At 41.7% G+C, this 15,695-nt stretch overlaps 1 protein-coding gene across 1 annotated transcript; it reads right to left on the reverse strand.

The window, feature by feature from the left end:
* Window positions 1-6,459: 6,459 nt before the first annotated feature.
* Window positions 6,460-14,682, reverse strand: LOC127581787 (dnaJ homolog subfamily C member 5-like). Its single transcript, XM_052036489.1, has 5 exons — window positions 14,557-14,682; window positions 12,185-12,301; window positions 10,294-10,507; window positions 9,329-9,458; window positions 6,460-7,890 (listed from the first exon to the last, which is right to left on the reverse strand). Exons 2-5 carry the CDS (start codon window positions 12,292-12,294, stop codon window positions 7,793-7,795), a joined length of 552 nt encoding a protein of 183 aa, XP_051892449.1. The 5' UTR covers window positions 12,295-12,301; window positions 14,557-14,682; the 3' UTR covers window positions 6,460-7,792.
* Window positions 14,683-15,695: the final 1,013 nt, after the last annotated feature.

The raw sequence follows: 15,695 nt of genomic DNA on the forward strand, positions 1-15,695 counted from the left end.
ATCTTTTGCACAGTGTTCCGTGGGCAGCCCACAAGTGTCGCCACGCTTCCGGCGCCAACATAGCATGTCCAAAACTTCCTAACCCATATGTCTTTTTTGGAATGTGGGGGGGAAACCGTAGCACCCGGAGGAAACCCATGCAGATGCGGGGAGAACATACAAACTCCTTACAGACAGTGGCCGGAATTGAACCTGGGTCACTGGCGCTGTAAAGTATTACACTAACTGCTACACTAGCAAGACCATGAAAGGAATCGGACAGTTTGTTAGCTGATCATCAAATCGCCACCCCAGGAGTATATAAGCCAAATGGAGACCAGCACAATGATTCTTGAAGAGGTTGACCAAGCAGGCAATTGAAATGAGAAATTTATGTGGTGCAATGCCGCGACAGTGAGTATATTTAATCTTAAAAACGTCCACCTTAATGAAGAAAGATGTATCCTACAAACCATAGTGATAAATTGGCTCAGCTGGTTACACATTCATCATTCAGTCACTGAGAACATGACTAACTTGACATCCTAGTGCAGCATCAAGGACATGCTACATTGTCAGAGGCTTGAAAATTCATCCATACCTCCACAGAGAGGTGTAAACTTAATTGTAGCACGGCATGCCAACAACCAATTTGGTCATGGGTCTGTCACTTGAAAATTCAGTGGTGCCCAAGGCCAAAGACACCAGGTGCTACTGATTCAGACCTACACAAGTATAAGGTCTTGCCCTCATGCGCTCTGTGCAGAGACCACTAACAAAAATATTCAGGTCCAGTGCTACAGAGCTTTTTGTGGAGGGAGCTAAGAAGGAGTTCTCATGGAGGTAGTACAGTTGATGTAGACCGCCTGAAATTTAGCAATGCTTTTGACAAAGCCCCACATGATATACACGGTAAAGTAAAAGCTCATGGGGTCTAAAAGAAAGTGGAAATTGGATCCAAAATTGACTTAGAGGCAAAGGGCAAAGGGAGGTGATCAACAGGAGTTATAGTGATTAATAGGCTGCTTGTAGTGGGGTTCTCATACTTATGTTTCCTGACAGCATAGAAGGAGGCAATTCAGACCATTGAGCCTGCACTGGTTTTCAGACGAATCAATCCCAACCCTGCATTTACTTCCCTGTAACCTTTTCTCTCTCACATGCTCATTAATTTCACCCAGAATCTCCTCCCACCCACCTTCACCAGGGGTAATTTACAGTAGCTAATTAGTTGCGAGCTCATCTTTGGGATGTGGAAGGAAACTGGAGCACCCAAAGGAAACTCACACACTCCTGCATAAGTACTGGTTTGCAAACTACAGATAGGATGAAAACATAGAACATAGATCAGTACAGCACAGGAACAGGCCCTTTGGCCCACAATGTCTTTGCCAACCATGATGCCAATCTATCTAATCCCACCTGCCTGTGCATGGTTTATATTCCTCCATTCCCTGCCTGTCCATGTGTCTGTCTAAATGCATCTTAAACTATGCTATCATATCTGCTTCCACTACCTCCGGTGGCAGTGAGTTCCAGGCACCTACCACACTGTGTAAAAAAAACTTGCCTCACAAATCTCCTTTAAACTTTCCCCCTCTAACCTTAAAGCTATGCTCTCCAGTATTTGACAGTCTATGCCTCTCACAATTGTATACACTTCTTTTAGATCACTTCTCATCCTCTGACTCTCCAAAGAAAACAATCCAAGTTTGTCCAACCTCTTCTTATAGCTAATAATCTGTAATCCATGAAACATTCTAGTGAACCTCTTCTGCACCCTCTCCAAAGCCTCTGCATCCTTCCTGTAATGCGGTGACCAGTACTGGACAACAATATTCCAAATGTGGCCTAACCAAAGGTTTATACAGTTGCAAACATGACTTTCCAACTTTTATACTCATTTCGCCAACCAATGAAGACAAGAATGCTATACCACCCTATCTTCTTATGTTGGACTTTCAGGGAGCTATGGACTTGATCCCTCTGAATGTCAATGCTCCTAAGGGCCCTGCCATTTACTATAAACTTTCCTCTTATATTTGACCTCCCAAACTGCAAGACCTCGCATTTGTCCACTTAAACTCCATCTGTTGTTTCTCTGCCCATATTTCTAACTAATCTATATCCTGCTGTACCTTTTGACTGCTCACATCTCCAATGTATTATTGACAGTTCAGAGGAGATTTCCAAAGTTGCTGCCAGGGAAGTTTAATAGTGAGGAAAAGTCATCTAAACTGGGGAAGTTAGTTTTGGAGTTGAGGAGGCTGAGGAGAGATTTAATTATAGTATATAATGTTATGCTTGGGAAAATGAAAAGGACAACATTTCCCTTAACAGAAAAATCAATATATAGGGAGCAGAGTTTTACTACAATTAATGGAAGAATTAGAGAGACATTGAGGAATCAGTTTTTCACCTGAAAGGTGTTGTGTCTGGAGTATTACCTGACAGGATGGCTGAGGAAGAAAACCTCATCATGTTTAATAAGTATTTGAATGAGCACTTGCTTTAGTGTAACATATATCAGCTGGAAAGTGGATTCATCTCATCAGCTCTTTTTAGGCCATTGGGGATATGACAAATCAATTTGTGTTTTGCCACTCTAGGTTTCTATGATTTAGTAGCCCTTGTTGAACACACAGCCCTGCCCCATTATAACACACTTGTTATAATGGAGCAGGGCAAAATATTTGCCACTGTTATGACCCTTTCTCAGAGCTCCTGGTTGCCAAGAGTGTCATTCTGGAAGTGGGAAGTGCAGAGTAATAGTTGGGTCGAGTTCTGAAAATTCCACCATTAAAAAAATGTCTTGTTATGCTTAAACCAGAATTGGCAACACCAGGTGAGTTACCTGCAAAGAGGCCAAGACACCAGCGAGAGTCACAGTAACTTTGAGAGATAAAACATCACTAGAAAGGCTAAAAGAAATTCTCTGTACATCTGCAGCACTCATTAAACATATATCGGAATATACTGACGATCCTTGACCTTAATTGTCCAGCTGCTCACTTAGGCAGGTTTTAAGCAGGCTCCAATATCAGCACAAACATAAATGGAAATGATGTGTCTGCTGAAGGTCACATGCACACTGTCACTCCGACAGGGACGCAGGAAGTTTGAAACAGTATGGTGACTTTTTTAAAGCTCGTCTCAAAAAGCCATCTGTTCTGCACAAGCACTTCTGTCAGCTCGAGGCTAATTTAGATTAGGAAACTTTGCACTCACAAAAACTAATGCCATATGCAAGCAACTCTGGTTAAAGAACTGGGCTTTGACTAACTCTAAGATATTCTCCTATGTTTCAAGTGGCAGTTCGACAGCTCCACTTTTACCTTAATAGCTGTCCTCAATTTCTTTTAAAAAAATAGTGGAAGTACAAGTCCACTTCTGTCAGCCATTGTGAGGTAGCGCTACTCTCTGGAGCTTCTCAGCACATCAGTGACAACATCCATTACAGCAGGTTAGCAATCTGTGTGTTTCTGACCAAGAATTCTGTCAGCTCTGCGGTACTGCATCATAGAGGTAGGCTGCATTTCAGAGGATAGTTCTCTTGCCTGAGTCAGAAGGTTGTGGGTTCAAGCCTGCCTGATTACGTTACCTGACCTTCTCCAAGGGTGGTGCGGTATTGGAGTCTCTGCCCTCGAGTGAGTTGTTAAATTAAAGCCCCATAAGCCAGAACAACTGTGCAGAAGAAGTAAATCTTCCCAAGTTATTAAAAAGTGATAAGCGCAAAGAGAATAACCAACTCCCCATCACCCCATGATCATCATGAGGGTGGAAGTGGGTATACTTCAGGTTCAGGATTAAAAGTACTGATACTGCATCACACTCCTTCAACTTGTAAATCAATTCCTTTCAACTTGTTCTGTTTCAGTCCAATGACAAGTGTGTAAGACATTTGAACTATCTGCCTCAGTCGTGACATTAAGGTTGATAACTCCACCATCTGTGTTACAGCAGCTACTTCACCCTAACGTTCATTGCTGATGAAGTCACATGTAGATAATTTAGCTCCTTTTCCCATCAGCAACCAGCTAAGGGATGTTTCAAATATTACCCTTTTGTAGCTTTAGTGCAGCATTTTCTTAGAAAATCGCTGATTTATTCTTCCACTTCATCTTCATTTCCTTTCTGCACCTACACAGCAGCTGTCTTGCATTGTGCTTAACTCACTAAAACTGTTTCATATTGGAACATAGAAAACAGGAACAGAAGTAGGACATGTGACCCTTTGAGTTGGTTCTGCCATTCAGTATGATTATGGTTGATCACCTATCTCAATACTATATTCCTGCTCCATGTCCCTTGATGCCTTTGAATCTTTTAACTATCTCCTTCTTAAATTTATTCAGCAACTTGGTCCTACAGCCATCTGTGGTAGGAATTCCACAGGTTCACCAGCCTCTGAGTGAAGAAAGTTCTTATCTCAGTCTTAAACCTCTTGCCCCAGAACTTGACACTTTTAAGTGGCAAAATGGCAAAGATTTAATAAGCATCAACTGATAATAGATAATTAGAGCTAGCCTGGTTTGATAAACTTGTGCATGGGCAAGTGTGTCATGGCATTATACAACAACAGAAGTTTTGGCTAGGTGGAACCAGTTTCCATTATTGTAGCATCTCTACTGTTGTAAGATATGTTCCAAGACTTTTCAGTGACAAACAACCAGGAGAAATTTTGTACCGAGTTACGTAAGGAGATATTAGGGAAGATGACCAAAAGCCTGAACGAAAAAAAAAGGTTTAAAAAAAGATGAAAGGAGGAGAAAGGTAGAGGGGATTAGGGAAAGAAATCCTGAGTTTAAGCATAGATACAGCAACCAGTGGTAGACTGATGGAAATAGGAGATGTGTAAGATACGTAATTTGAGGCTCATGACTACTTAAGGTGGGTTGTGGAGCTGAAGGAAGTTACAGAGATAGGAAGGATAAGACAATAAAGGGATTTGAACATGAGAATAGGAGCTGCCAGACCATCAGGTGAAGTAGGCCTGTAGGTGCAGAGGATCATGGGTAAGTGACACATTTGCAAGTAAGGATATGTGCAGCAGAGTTTTGGATGAGGTCAGGTTTATTTTAGTATGAAAAATAACACAGAATGATTGTTTTGAATAAGTTCTGATTGTACTGGTGGGTTTACCAGCTTGAGAGAGATCCTAACTCTCACAGCATTATGGAGCAGATTTTCTTTTCCATTTGGAGCAGTTTTGCTTTTCCATTTTCACTTCTAAAGAGGGGCCTTTCAACAGTGAGTGGAAGCTGGTAGTCTGGCTGATCTACAGCCCAGGGACAACCCTTGTCCTGCATCAATGAATACCTCACAGACATACTAAACCTGTTAGCTTCAAGGTTCAGTATGGCAGGGCTTTCACTTATTGAACTGTCAGAAATAAATCTTACATTAGGATAATGGCTCCTTGCAATTTCTCATTATGTAGAGCCAACAATCAGGACCGCCTAGGCTGCTGACATTCCTAACATCTTCCCTCCAGTCTATCTTTTGATAAAGCCTGTCATTTTTTTTAGAAGGAGAATCACCTTAGTTATTTATATTAAATTGCATCGATATCACCTTAAAGCCCAATTGGTAAGTTTCAACCTAATTCACTTTGTTTTTGAGATGCGTGAGTGGAAAGATAGGGAAAAGGAGATGGTGCAATTCTTCTTAGAATCACTCAGTAGGTGATAAAAGTCATCATGATATTTACTTCATTTGAGTGATCCCAGGATCAAAAGTTTTAAATTACAATGGCATCGACCAGGTTTGTCCCTCAATGAGCTTCACACTTTGAGGGGTTACTTAAAAGAGGATCTTTGAAATGATTGGATAGATACAAATTGCCAAGGAAACAAAGTATTCTGGTTCTAAACCACCATGCAATGCAACACAATATAGCAATGCAGATGGGCTTGTAGGGAAGCTAAAGTATTAGGTGGATGTCAACTATGCTTCTTGAAATAAATGGCACATTAGAGTATTGGCTCTGTGGTTGCCTGATCTAAATATTCTGCATCTTCATAACATCAGAGGAGTACACATCAAACCACATCAAAATGAATAATAAATATGGCAACTCCATTATAAACATCCATCCAATATCCTGCAAGGAAGGGCAACTGCTGCTCCTTCTTGGCTGGGCTGTGCTTACCATCATTCCCAGAAAAGGCAGTTAACTGTAAGTATAACATTTTCAGGGCAGCTAAGGATGAACAATAAATGCCATCTTCCCAGCTGAGAGCAACAACCTTCTCAAACTTGTGATTGGCATATTTTAATGCCAGGCAAGGTGCTGTAACTATTGCACTGGCTTGTAGCAGATTATAGCCGGGAAATTGGTCTGTATTTTTTTTGGTGTTAAGAAGGCAATACTAGTCACAATGTTTGTAAAAGACACATAAAGAGAGAGGAATTCAAGTACAAGGTTCACAGATTTCCCTTTTAATGCTGATATTGTTAGTTCCAGTGCAACATTCCCTGTTGACATGTTCCAGATGTGTCTTTGCAACCAGCTCTTAAAGAGACATGCCACAATGCAAACGTCACTCTTGGGAGTGTTGGCAACCTATGAATGGATGCTGCAATGACAGATAGGGGGTGGGAGGATGCTCCCAGGGGTGAGATGAATCTGGGAAAGTCTTGTTCCAAGGAGGTTTCATTAAGAACATGAGTACAGCCTTTGATTGGTCACACTTTGGGGAAGCCTGCCAAGTAAGCTGCCTGTTCCTGTGGACTGAAAGAAAAGCAGACGGAGTGTCCCCTCCATGGGGAGGGGGTTTAGGTAATCTCCTAGTGCAGCAGTGAGCAGCACACTGTAAAATGTGACACAAATTACCAGCAGCATTATGGAATAGGTCCTGAGACTAAAAGCTGAGAGTGGACATGACCCTAATCCCTATGAGCAAATCAGTCAATGCACACATATGAGGTTGTATTTGAGAATGTAGGAGATTACAATTCTCAGTGAGGACAAAGAATGATTTTGGCTGTTGGTCCGTTTAATAGAAGTGTTTCAGGGGAATTGGATTTTATAAAATTTTGTTGTTCTATAAGCATATGTTTTTCAAACACTAAAAACCTCAATTCAGATGGATTTTGTGTGTTCTATTTCGGCTGATGTAGGATTTTTACACTGGAAGAGACATGCTAAGGGGAATAAAATCCTGCCAAGTAACGAGGTGATAAAATTCTTATAATGAGAGTGCAAATTTTCCTTTCCTTCATATTAACCTAACCTTCAGTTTCACAGCACAGTTTTGTTTTGAAGGTGTCTAGCTGAATTTCTAATCCCACCTCTCAATCCAATTTCATTTAGCCTTCAAGGTCAAAGAAGAAGTAGATGAACGGGAACTCAATCAGTCAGTAAACCAAAACTGATCTAGTCAAGTGCTCTAGGGAAGTTGATGTTTCTTTAGCTGTGTGAATAATGAAACGATCGTGGCTAATGATGTAGGAAGCAAGGCTTTGGTTTACCTGCAGAGGAAAGATGATTTTCATAAGGATTCAAATAGTTTTGAGCATGAAAGAGTGATTTTGGGTTTTGGAGACTGGAGGAAGAAACCTGGTTTGGACACACTCTTCATTCCACTGTAATTGCATCTCTGAATGACCATAGTCTATGATGGAGTCGATTTTACATGGTCTGTGAATGTAATGAACTTCAGGGACCAAATGGTCTTCTGTATTTCAAGCCCTGAAGATTTCTTTATCAAATGCTAGGTGATGGAGAACAGTGACATATAGTAAAAGCTCTTCCAAGTTTTCAAGGGTTGAGGCAGCCTGGAATCTCCATTGAAAACAAATATCTCACTTCTTATTTAACTGTGTTTTGGCTGTGATCAAACTCTTGGCTTAATGGACTAGTTTCTCTGTTCACAGTGTATGGTTGAACCAGAATAGGGTTTGAATCATCTGAAATAGAAAATAAATTAAATATTCAATGTAAAGGCATTAAAGCAATATGTCTTATACTCGGTAGGATTTCAAACATGGTTCAATGGGTAGCATTTGGATCTTTAATGCAAAAGTCTCAAGTCAAAGGCTAGAACCTTGTGATCATTGCTTTCATTTAAACTCCCCTACGCATACAATTTTCACCCTTGTTTTCAAATCCTCTGTGGTCTCTACACCTGCAGACCCCAATCCTTTTCTAACAGCCTTCCAAGGTACCTACACACTACCATTTCCAGCCTCCTGAGCATTCCCAGTTTTAATTCCTTCACCATCAACTGTTTCCTTTGAGCTGCCGAGACCCTGATTTCTAGAATGCGCTCCCTGCACTGATCCATTTCTCAACCTCAAAGCCATGGCTCAGCTTGTGATTTACGGGTTCCATTTTACAGAACTGAGTTAAAATGTATCTGACACCGACACTTATGTGCAGTACTGATGGAGAGCTGTAGTATTAGATGTGACTTTTGTTGCATGAGACCCTGAGGCTCTTTTAGATGGACAGTAAATTCCACTGGACAATTTCAAAGAAGGATAGGGAAGTTATCACCAGTGATTTGGCTAATATAAATCCTTCAACCGATAAGAACCATTTTCAACCCTCTAGGTAGAGATTCACCATCCCATTAATTGAAGAAACCTCTCCTAAATGGCTTACCTTTTATTTTGGGACCCCTAGCATCTAGCTTCACAGAGTCGTAGAGTTATACACCATGGAAACAGGCCCATTGGCCCAACTTATCCATGCTGATTAAGATGTCTATCCAAGCTAGTCCCATTTGCCTGCATTTGACCCATATGTCTCTAAACTTTTTCTATCCATGTACCTGTCTAAATGTCTTTTAAACATTGTAATTGTACCAGCCTCTACAGCTTCCTCTGGCAGCTTGTTGCATTTACCTGTCAACCCCGCTAAGAATTTTGCACCTTTCAGTGAGGTACCTTTCATTCTTCTGGAGTCAAGAGACTAGATGGCTATCCCACTCCATATCGTATCATATGATAGACCTCTTATCCCAGAAACCAGTCTGGTGAATCTTGCACTCTCTCAATAGAAAGAATATCATTTATAGGTAATGAACAAAATGCTGGAGGAACTCAGCAGGTCAGGAAGCATCTGTGGAAAGAAATGGACAGTCAAGATCCAGATGATGGGTCTCGACCCGAAACGTTGACTGTCCATTTCCCTCCATAGATGCTGCCTGACCAGCTGAGTCCCACCAACATTTTGTTTGTTGCTCCAGATTCCAGCATCTGCAGTCTCTTGTGTCTCCTTTTTAGGTAAGGTTGTCAAAATTGTACAGATCTGGAGCCATGCAACCGCATTTCTGGGCACTAGTCTTTTTGAATAAGTTGTATGGCTAGTTTGTACACACCACTGTTAGCCAATGTTCCTTACCTGTGTATATGGGACTGTCCTCTGGAATATTATTGGTTTTATCATCCTTTGGCAAACATTTACCACAGCAGAAACAGCAACACAAGCAGCAGCAACAGCATGTGATGATTGTACAGAAATAGGTCACAAACTGCAAGACAAACAAACAATTCAACATGCAGTTAGAGTCAGGTTATACTGGACCAGAATGCAGGTATCTGCAACCTGATCTTCTGCTTCCTCAGCCCAAGGCCCTGTCCCAGTAGTCAGACAACAAATCACATTAGTTACTTTTATTTGGTTTGTGAATCTGCAATTTTGTTGTCAATGTCTTGTTATAGTAATTTCTTTATGTTTACAGTATCCAATAACTTTTCTATTGCAGGTAGTCCAGAGGATGGTGTCTGCCTAACAAATCAACCAGTCAAGCCAAGGCAAGGAGAGATATGAGTTAGGCTGTACTGCCATTACTGTTGAGTAGCCTACCAAGCTTCACTAGTTAAGCCTGCACATGGACATTGGCTACTTGGCTGAGGTGCTGGAGGGCAACCAACATTTTAACCTGTCTAGGAGGGAACTGGAAACAAAAGAGGTGAAACTGAAAATGGATGTGCAAGCTGGCTCATCCACTCTACCTCTAATGTGCCCACACTAGAGCATGGCACATTGGCAATGGGGGCCCAAACAAATACGAGCCTGAACTAGGATTGCCAACTCTTGTGGATTGTCCAGGAATTAAAGATTAATCTTCTAGAGACTGTTCTGAGAAATCATTTACCAGTTTTAAACAAGTACTGGAGATTGGGAGGAGGAAAAAAATGGCTGTTCAATTTACAGTTAAGAATCATTCAGGTGGCATAGGAAGGTGGGTGAAGTGAGTGCTTTCTCAAACAACCAATACAGGAGCTTGAGAGTCAGAAGGCAAAAGGTCACACGTGCAGCCTGGGCTGGCAGCACGTGGTACGAGGGCCAACACTGTAGCTTACCTTCACGCAGCAGTTGCTCTGTGAGGCCATGAAGTTCTCCCCATCCTCCCCTAGCATGGAGGCCACGTGCAGCCCAGCTGAACCATACGAGTCATAGATGCGCTTCTTCTTTTCATCAGAGAGGATGCTGTGGGCTCTGTTTATCTCCTTGAATTTCTCAGCTGCTGTGGGGTCATCTGGATTTTTATCTGGATGGTACCTCAGTGCCAGCTTTCTGCATTGCAATCACAGCAATCACTAGCAGCCAAAAAAATACTTTGACAAAAGCATCAATCCTCCTTGTTAAACTATTCCAACTCTCTTGGACAACCTTTCACCTGACACCCTCCATAAACCTGAGTCATCCAAAGCTCCACTTTGTGTTCTACCTGTACCAAGTCCCATCACTCATTACCCCATGTATATTCATCTACATTGCCTCTCAGTGCAGAAAAGCCTTGATTTAAAAATTCTACATCCTTCTCTTCAAGTCCCCTCCACCATATCCTTGCCACTATATCCTTGTCCCTGCACCTTTTCATTTTACAGTGCTTTAAAATTAGTTCTTCCAATGTAGGCTACTCACTCACCCATGACTTATACTGTTGCGACTTTCAGCCCACTGGTGTCTCCAGCTGCCTGGACTCTAAGTTTAAGAATTCCTCCCTGTGCCTTATTGCCTCTCTGCTTCTCCATCTCTTTCATTTAAGATGCTCCTGTTTATATCGCTTACGGTCAAATTTATTTAGATAGAAACACATCAAAAGCAGCACTTAAGTACAAGTTGTTATCAGTTATGTTGGTAATAATGTGTCACTTGATGCAGTACTAAGTCACAACAGATCAAGACAGGTTTCTGGCTTGCAGCCAATTTTTCATTAATTGGCAAGAAAAATTTTATTATCTGGCACATGCTGGGCTTGACTGATACCAGTTACTCAACCATATCACATAATTTAAGAGATAGCCCAGCCATTCTTTCAATGCAGTTACTTCTTCAGCCAGACCCCTCCTTTGGTGTGGCTGCTCTTTTGTCCCAACCCTTCCCTTGGCCCGGATGCTTGTTTGGTGCAGCCTCTCCATCCGTGGTGCAACCCCTCCCCTCCCTCTGCAAGCCTGTCTCTCAGAATGGCTGCTCCTTACAGCCAAGCCCCTCTGTCTACTTAATCGCTCCCTTCATGCAGCACCCTCTGTCACAGAGTCATAGAATCAGAGACTAATACAGTACAGAAACAGGCCCTTCGGTCCAACTCGTCCATGCCAAACCAATTTGCCCATCTAAGCTAGTCCCATTTGCCCGCGTTTGGCCTTTATCCTCTAAACCTTGGCCTACCCGTGTACCTGTCCAAGTGTCAGCTCAGCCCCTTTCTCTGTAATGTTGGTTACTAGAATGTCCTGTTGGATTTTGTGTACTGGATAACCAAGCATTCACTGTGGCTGGTTTACCAACTTGTCCGTCAGGAGAACGTTCAATGTCCTGATGAAATGCAAGTAACATCAGTTAACTTAGATGACGATGCAGGGGAGTTCGAGGAGAAGAATGGGATCCAATAAGGTTCAAGGTGATCAATGGAACTGATAAAATAAGGAAGGAAACTATTTCATCTGCTGGAGAGTCCAGAACAAAGGGACATTATCTCAAAATTAGAGCTAGGTCACTCTGTGGCCACATCAGGGAAGTCCTTCTTCATACAGAAGCTTGTGGACATTTGAAATGTTCCTGCCCAAATAAACTGTTGAGGGCTGTAGGTCAATTGGAAGTTTGAAACTGAGGTCAGTAGATTTGCATAGAAAAAAAATCTAAAAGTACCAAAGACAATCTGGCAAGGATGGAAAAGTAGAACAGATACAGAACTACCATGATCTAATTTAATAATAGAACAAAATCTGATTAACCTCCTTATAGTCTTACCTATATGCTGCTTTGACCTCTTCTGGTGAAGATTTCCTTGACAAATGTAGAATTCTGTAAAGAGTTTCACCTCGCGTTGAATTGGATCGCTCCAGTCTGTTGGTCATCATTGACTTCCTTTGGAAAAGTGAGGATAACGTGACAGAGGATAAATTAAGATTACAGGCCAGTACTCTCTTGAGTTCGGAAGAATAAGAGATGAGCTCATGAAAATGAACAAAATCCTTATGTGGCTTGACAGTGTAGAGGTGGAGTTGATGTTTCCTCCAGCTGGAGTGTCTTCAAACAGAAATCACCGTTTCAGAGGAGGGGTTGAACATTCAGGAGATGAGAAGTTAATGCTTTACCCAGTGGTGTGGAATTCGCTACCCAAGAGAGCCATGGAGGTTCAGTCACTAATTATCTTCAAAACAGATTGATATATAGAACAGAACAGAACAGTACAGCACAGTACAGGCCCTACGGCCCACGATGTAGTGCTGACCTATATGAACACCTACTCCCTGATCAATCTAACCCTTCCTTCCTGCACAGCCCATAACCCTCCATTTTTCTTACTTCTATGTGCCTATCTAAGAGCCTCTTAAATGTCCTATTGTATCAGCCTCTATGACTACCCCTGGCGGTGCCTTCCAGGCACCCACCACTCTCTGTGTAAAGAACCTACCTCTGACATCTCCCCTAAACAATCCTCCCCTGACCTTAATCGGATGTCCTCTGGTATTGGCTATTGCCGCCCTGGGGAAAAGGTGCTGGTTGTCCACTCTATCTATGCTCCTCATAATCTTATAAACCTCTATCAAGTCGCCTCTCATCCCGTGTCACTCCAAAGAGAAAAGCCCTAGCTCGCTCAACCTTCCTCATAGGACATGTGGATCTTTAGATGTTAAGTGAATCAAAGGATAAGAGGTTAGTGCAGGATAGTGGCACCGAGCTAAAAGATCAGGAATGATCTTATTAAATGGCAAAGCAGGAAAAAGGGGTCAAATGGCTTCTTCCTACAGCTTTTTCTGTGTCCTGGCCAATAGCTAGCCTGCAGCCAACATCCACTGAAGAGCAGATATTGACTGCACTGCTTTGGAGTGATCTTCCAATGTTCAAATTAGTTGCTGCTTTTACTACATTACAAGAGTGAGTGTACTTAAAAACAAATTATTTGGCTGTAAAGAGAATTGGGACACCCTATTGTTGTGAAAGATACGAGTTTTTATTTCATTTATTTCACTATTGGACTGATTATCTGATCCAGCACCTGCTGATAAATCTCAGTAATTGGAAAAGATGCTCCTCAGGGGGTTTTCAGTGGGGCACTTCCTTTTTTAACTGGTAATTGGTTTATTATTGTCACATGTACTGAGATACAGTGAAAAGCTTTGTTTTGCATGCCATCCAGACAGATCATTCCAAACACAAGTACATCGGGAGTAGTACATAAGGCAAAACAAAAACAGAATGCAGAATATAGTGTTAAGGTTATGGAGAAAGTGCAGTGCAAGTAGGCAAATAAGGTGCAAGGGCCATGATGATGTAGATTGTGAGATGAGTTCACGATGGACGAATATGGATGACGTGGCCTTGTGGACTTGAGCTGGGCTTGTGAGTATATTTACATGAATGTCCAATGACAACAGTGGCCCTCCCAGGATCCCTGGATCAGCTAAAGTATTAGAAGAGGTTAAAGATAACTGATGTGAAAGCAAATGGAGCAACCTGCAAAATGGCCAGAATTGGCCGCACCACACACAATGTACTGTGGTGACCAATCTGTCCAAATCCCACTCAAATGGTTGTTATCATTTGTCACTGGCAATTCCTTGGCTGGCTAGTCCTGACTTGGATTCGAGATTGCCAGAAATTTCCAAATTGTGACCTCTGTTGTTACTGCTCATTTTTAAATGAAATATCAGTTCCTACTGTTCTTTCCACACTCCCTCTCTCTACCTTTCCAACTTCCCCTTGTCCATATTCCACATCCATATTTCACTCTCCTCATTCCTGCTTTCTCATTTCCTCCTCTACATACGTTTTCTCCTGCAAGTTCCTCCTCCTTCCATTCTCCTCTCCCCTGTTCTGCCCAAATCCGTCACTCCCTCTCTCCTCCCTTCTTCTGCTGCTTACCAATGCCCTCTTCCCTCACAATCCTCCTCTTGTCCCCCTCTGTCCATCCTCACTACTCTGCTTCTCTCTCTCACCCCATCTTCATCAGCTTTATGTTTGGATTTTTGAACTTTGCACATCACTTGGTTTTCTGAAACAATCACAGGCCTGAATCCGGTAAACAAAGCAGCTACACCCGAGACACCTACGCAACGAAGAGTGTACCTGAAAAGCTTTCAATAGAGTCATGCTAACATTCACTCTTATTTTCTTACCTGAGGTCTCTGCTTTCGTTGAGAGAGTGCAGACAATTACTTCACCAGTTTGACTATAACTGGGTTGAAATCTTGTGCAGGGACTTAGTGAATTCTGCTACCAAACCTCTGTTCTATACATGGAGAAAGTCTTGTGATCAGTGCCTAACAGAAAGTGAAATTGCTTTCCAGATTAGAGAGAAATAAGACACGCCTCCTGACTGGCTGATAGTATAGAAAGCAATATATTCTTTCGTCCTTTGAGAAAAATCACTTCAAGCATGGTTCTACTTGTAAATGCAGGCACCTAACAGGGAACTGAGCTACACTTCAGATAGTATCAGCCTCAATTCCTGACTGGTCCAGCTAATTGGTTATAGTCAAAAAGAGTTAATAGAGTATGTAACTAATCCTGGTGCCTTGATCTCTATCCATTGGAAAGTGGGAACAAGGCACAAGCTGTAAAGCACTTTGTGGCTGAGTAGCTGATGAGATTTGCCACCTTGATGACCAGGTCATTGGGCAAGTTATCAAAGGACATCTAAATCTTTACATCAGTAAGTTTCGAGATGGAAAAAAGAATGAAAATATATGTATGCAGATATACACTCCTGTCTATGCAGGAAGAAGCTAAAAATACTTCATGATATCTTAATCAAAGAATTAAACAGTCTAAAATTATCTGGTCAAAGTTGCAGGCAAGGGAATTTCATATGTAACTCCAAATTGCATTGAACACTTACAAATCTTTACCTTTAAAATACAATCAGAACATGCTGTCACAAAGGGTTCACTGAGCTTGTAATTATGATGTCAGCACATGCTATTGCTATGGTTTCAGTAACAAGTTCAGATGAGTGTGATGAATTCTTATGTGAAAATGTTGTGATTGTTATTATAAGACAATGAGATTGTGGGGATTTATTCATAGTTCAAGCCAATAATGAAAATCTACAACAAAGGTTATTAAGTGCTGGAGGGTAAACAAATGCTTGTGGAACTGATTTGTAACATTGGTTACATTCTTTAGGAGGAAAAAATTGTAGGTAAAAGGCAACATTTAAAAATGGCGGAAATACCACAGTATTTGTGGACGAAAGGAAAAAAAAACTGCAGCCGCTGACAGTTTCTAGTTATGTATCAAAATGGCTCAGCGTACT

Source organism: Pristis pectinata, chromosome 22, assembly GCF_009764475.1.
Source record: "Pristis pectinata isolate sPriPec2 chromosome 22, sPriPec2.1.pri, whole genome shotgun sequence".
In the NCBI taxonomy this organism is placed as follows: Eukaryota; Metazoa; Chordata; class Chondrichthyes; order Rhinopristiformes; family Pristidae; genus Pristis; species Pristis pectinata.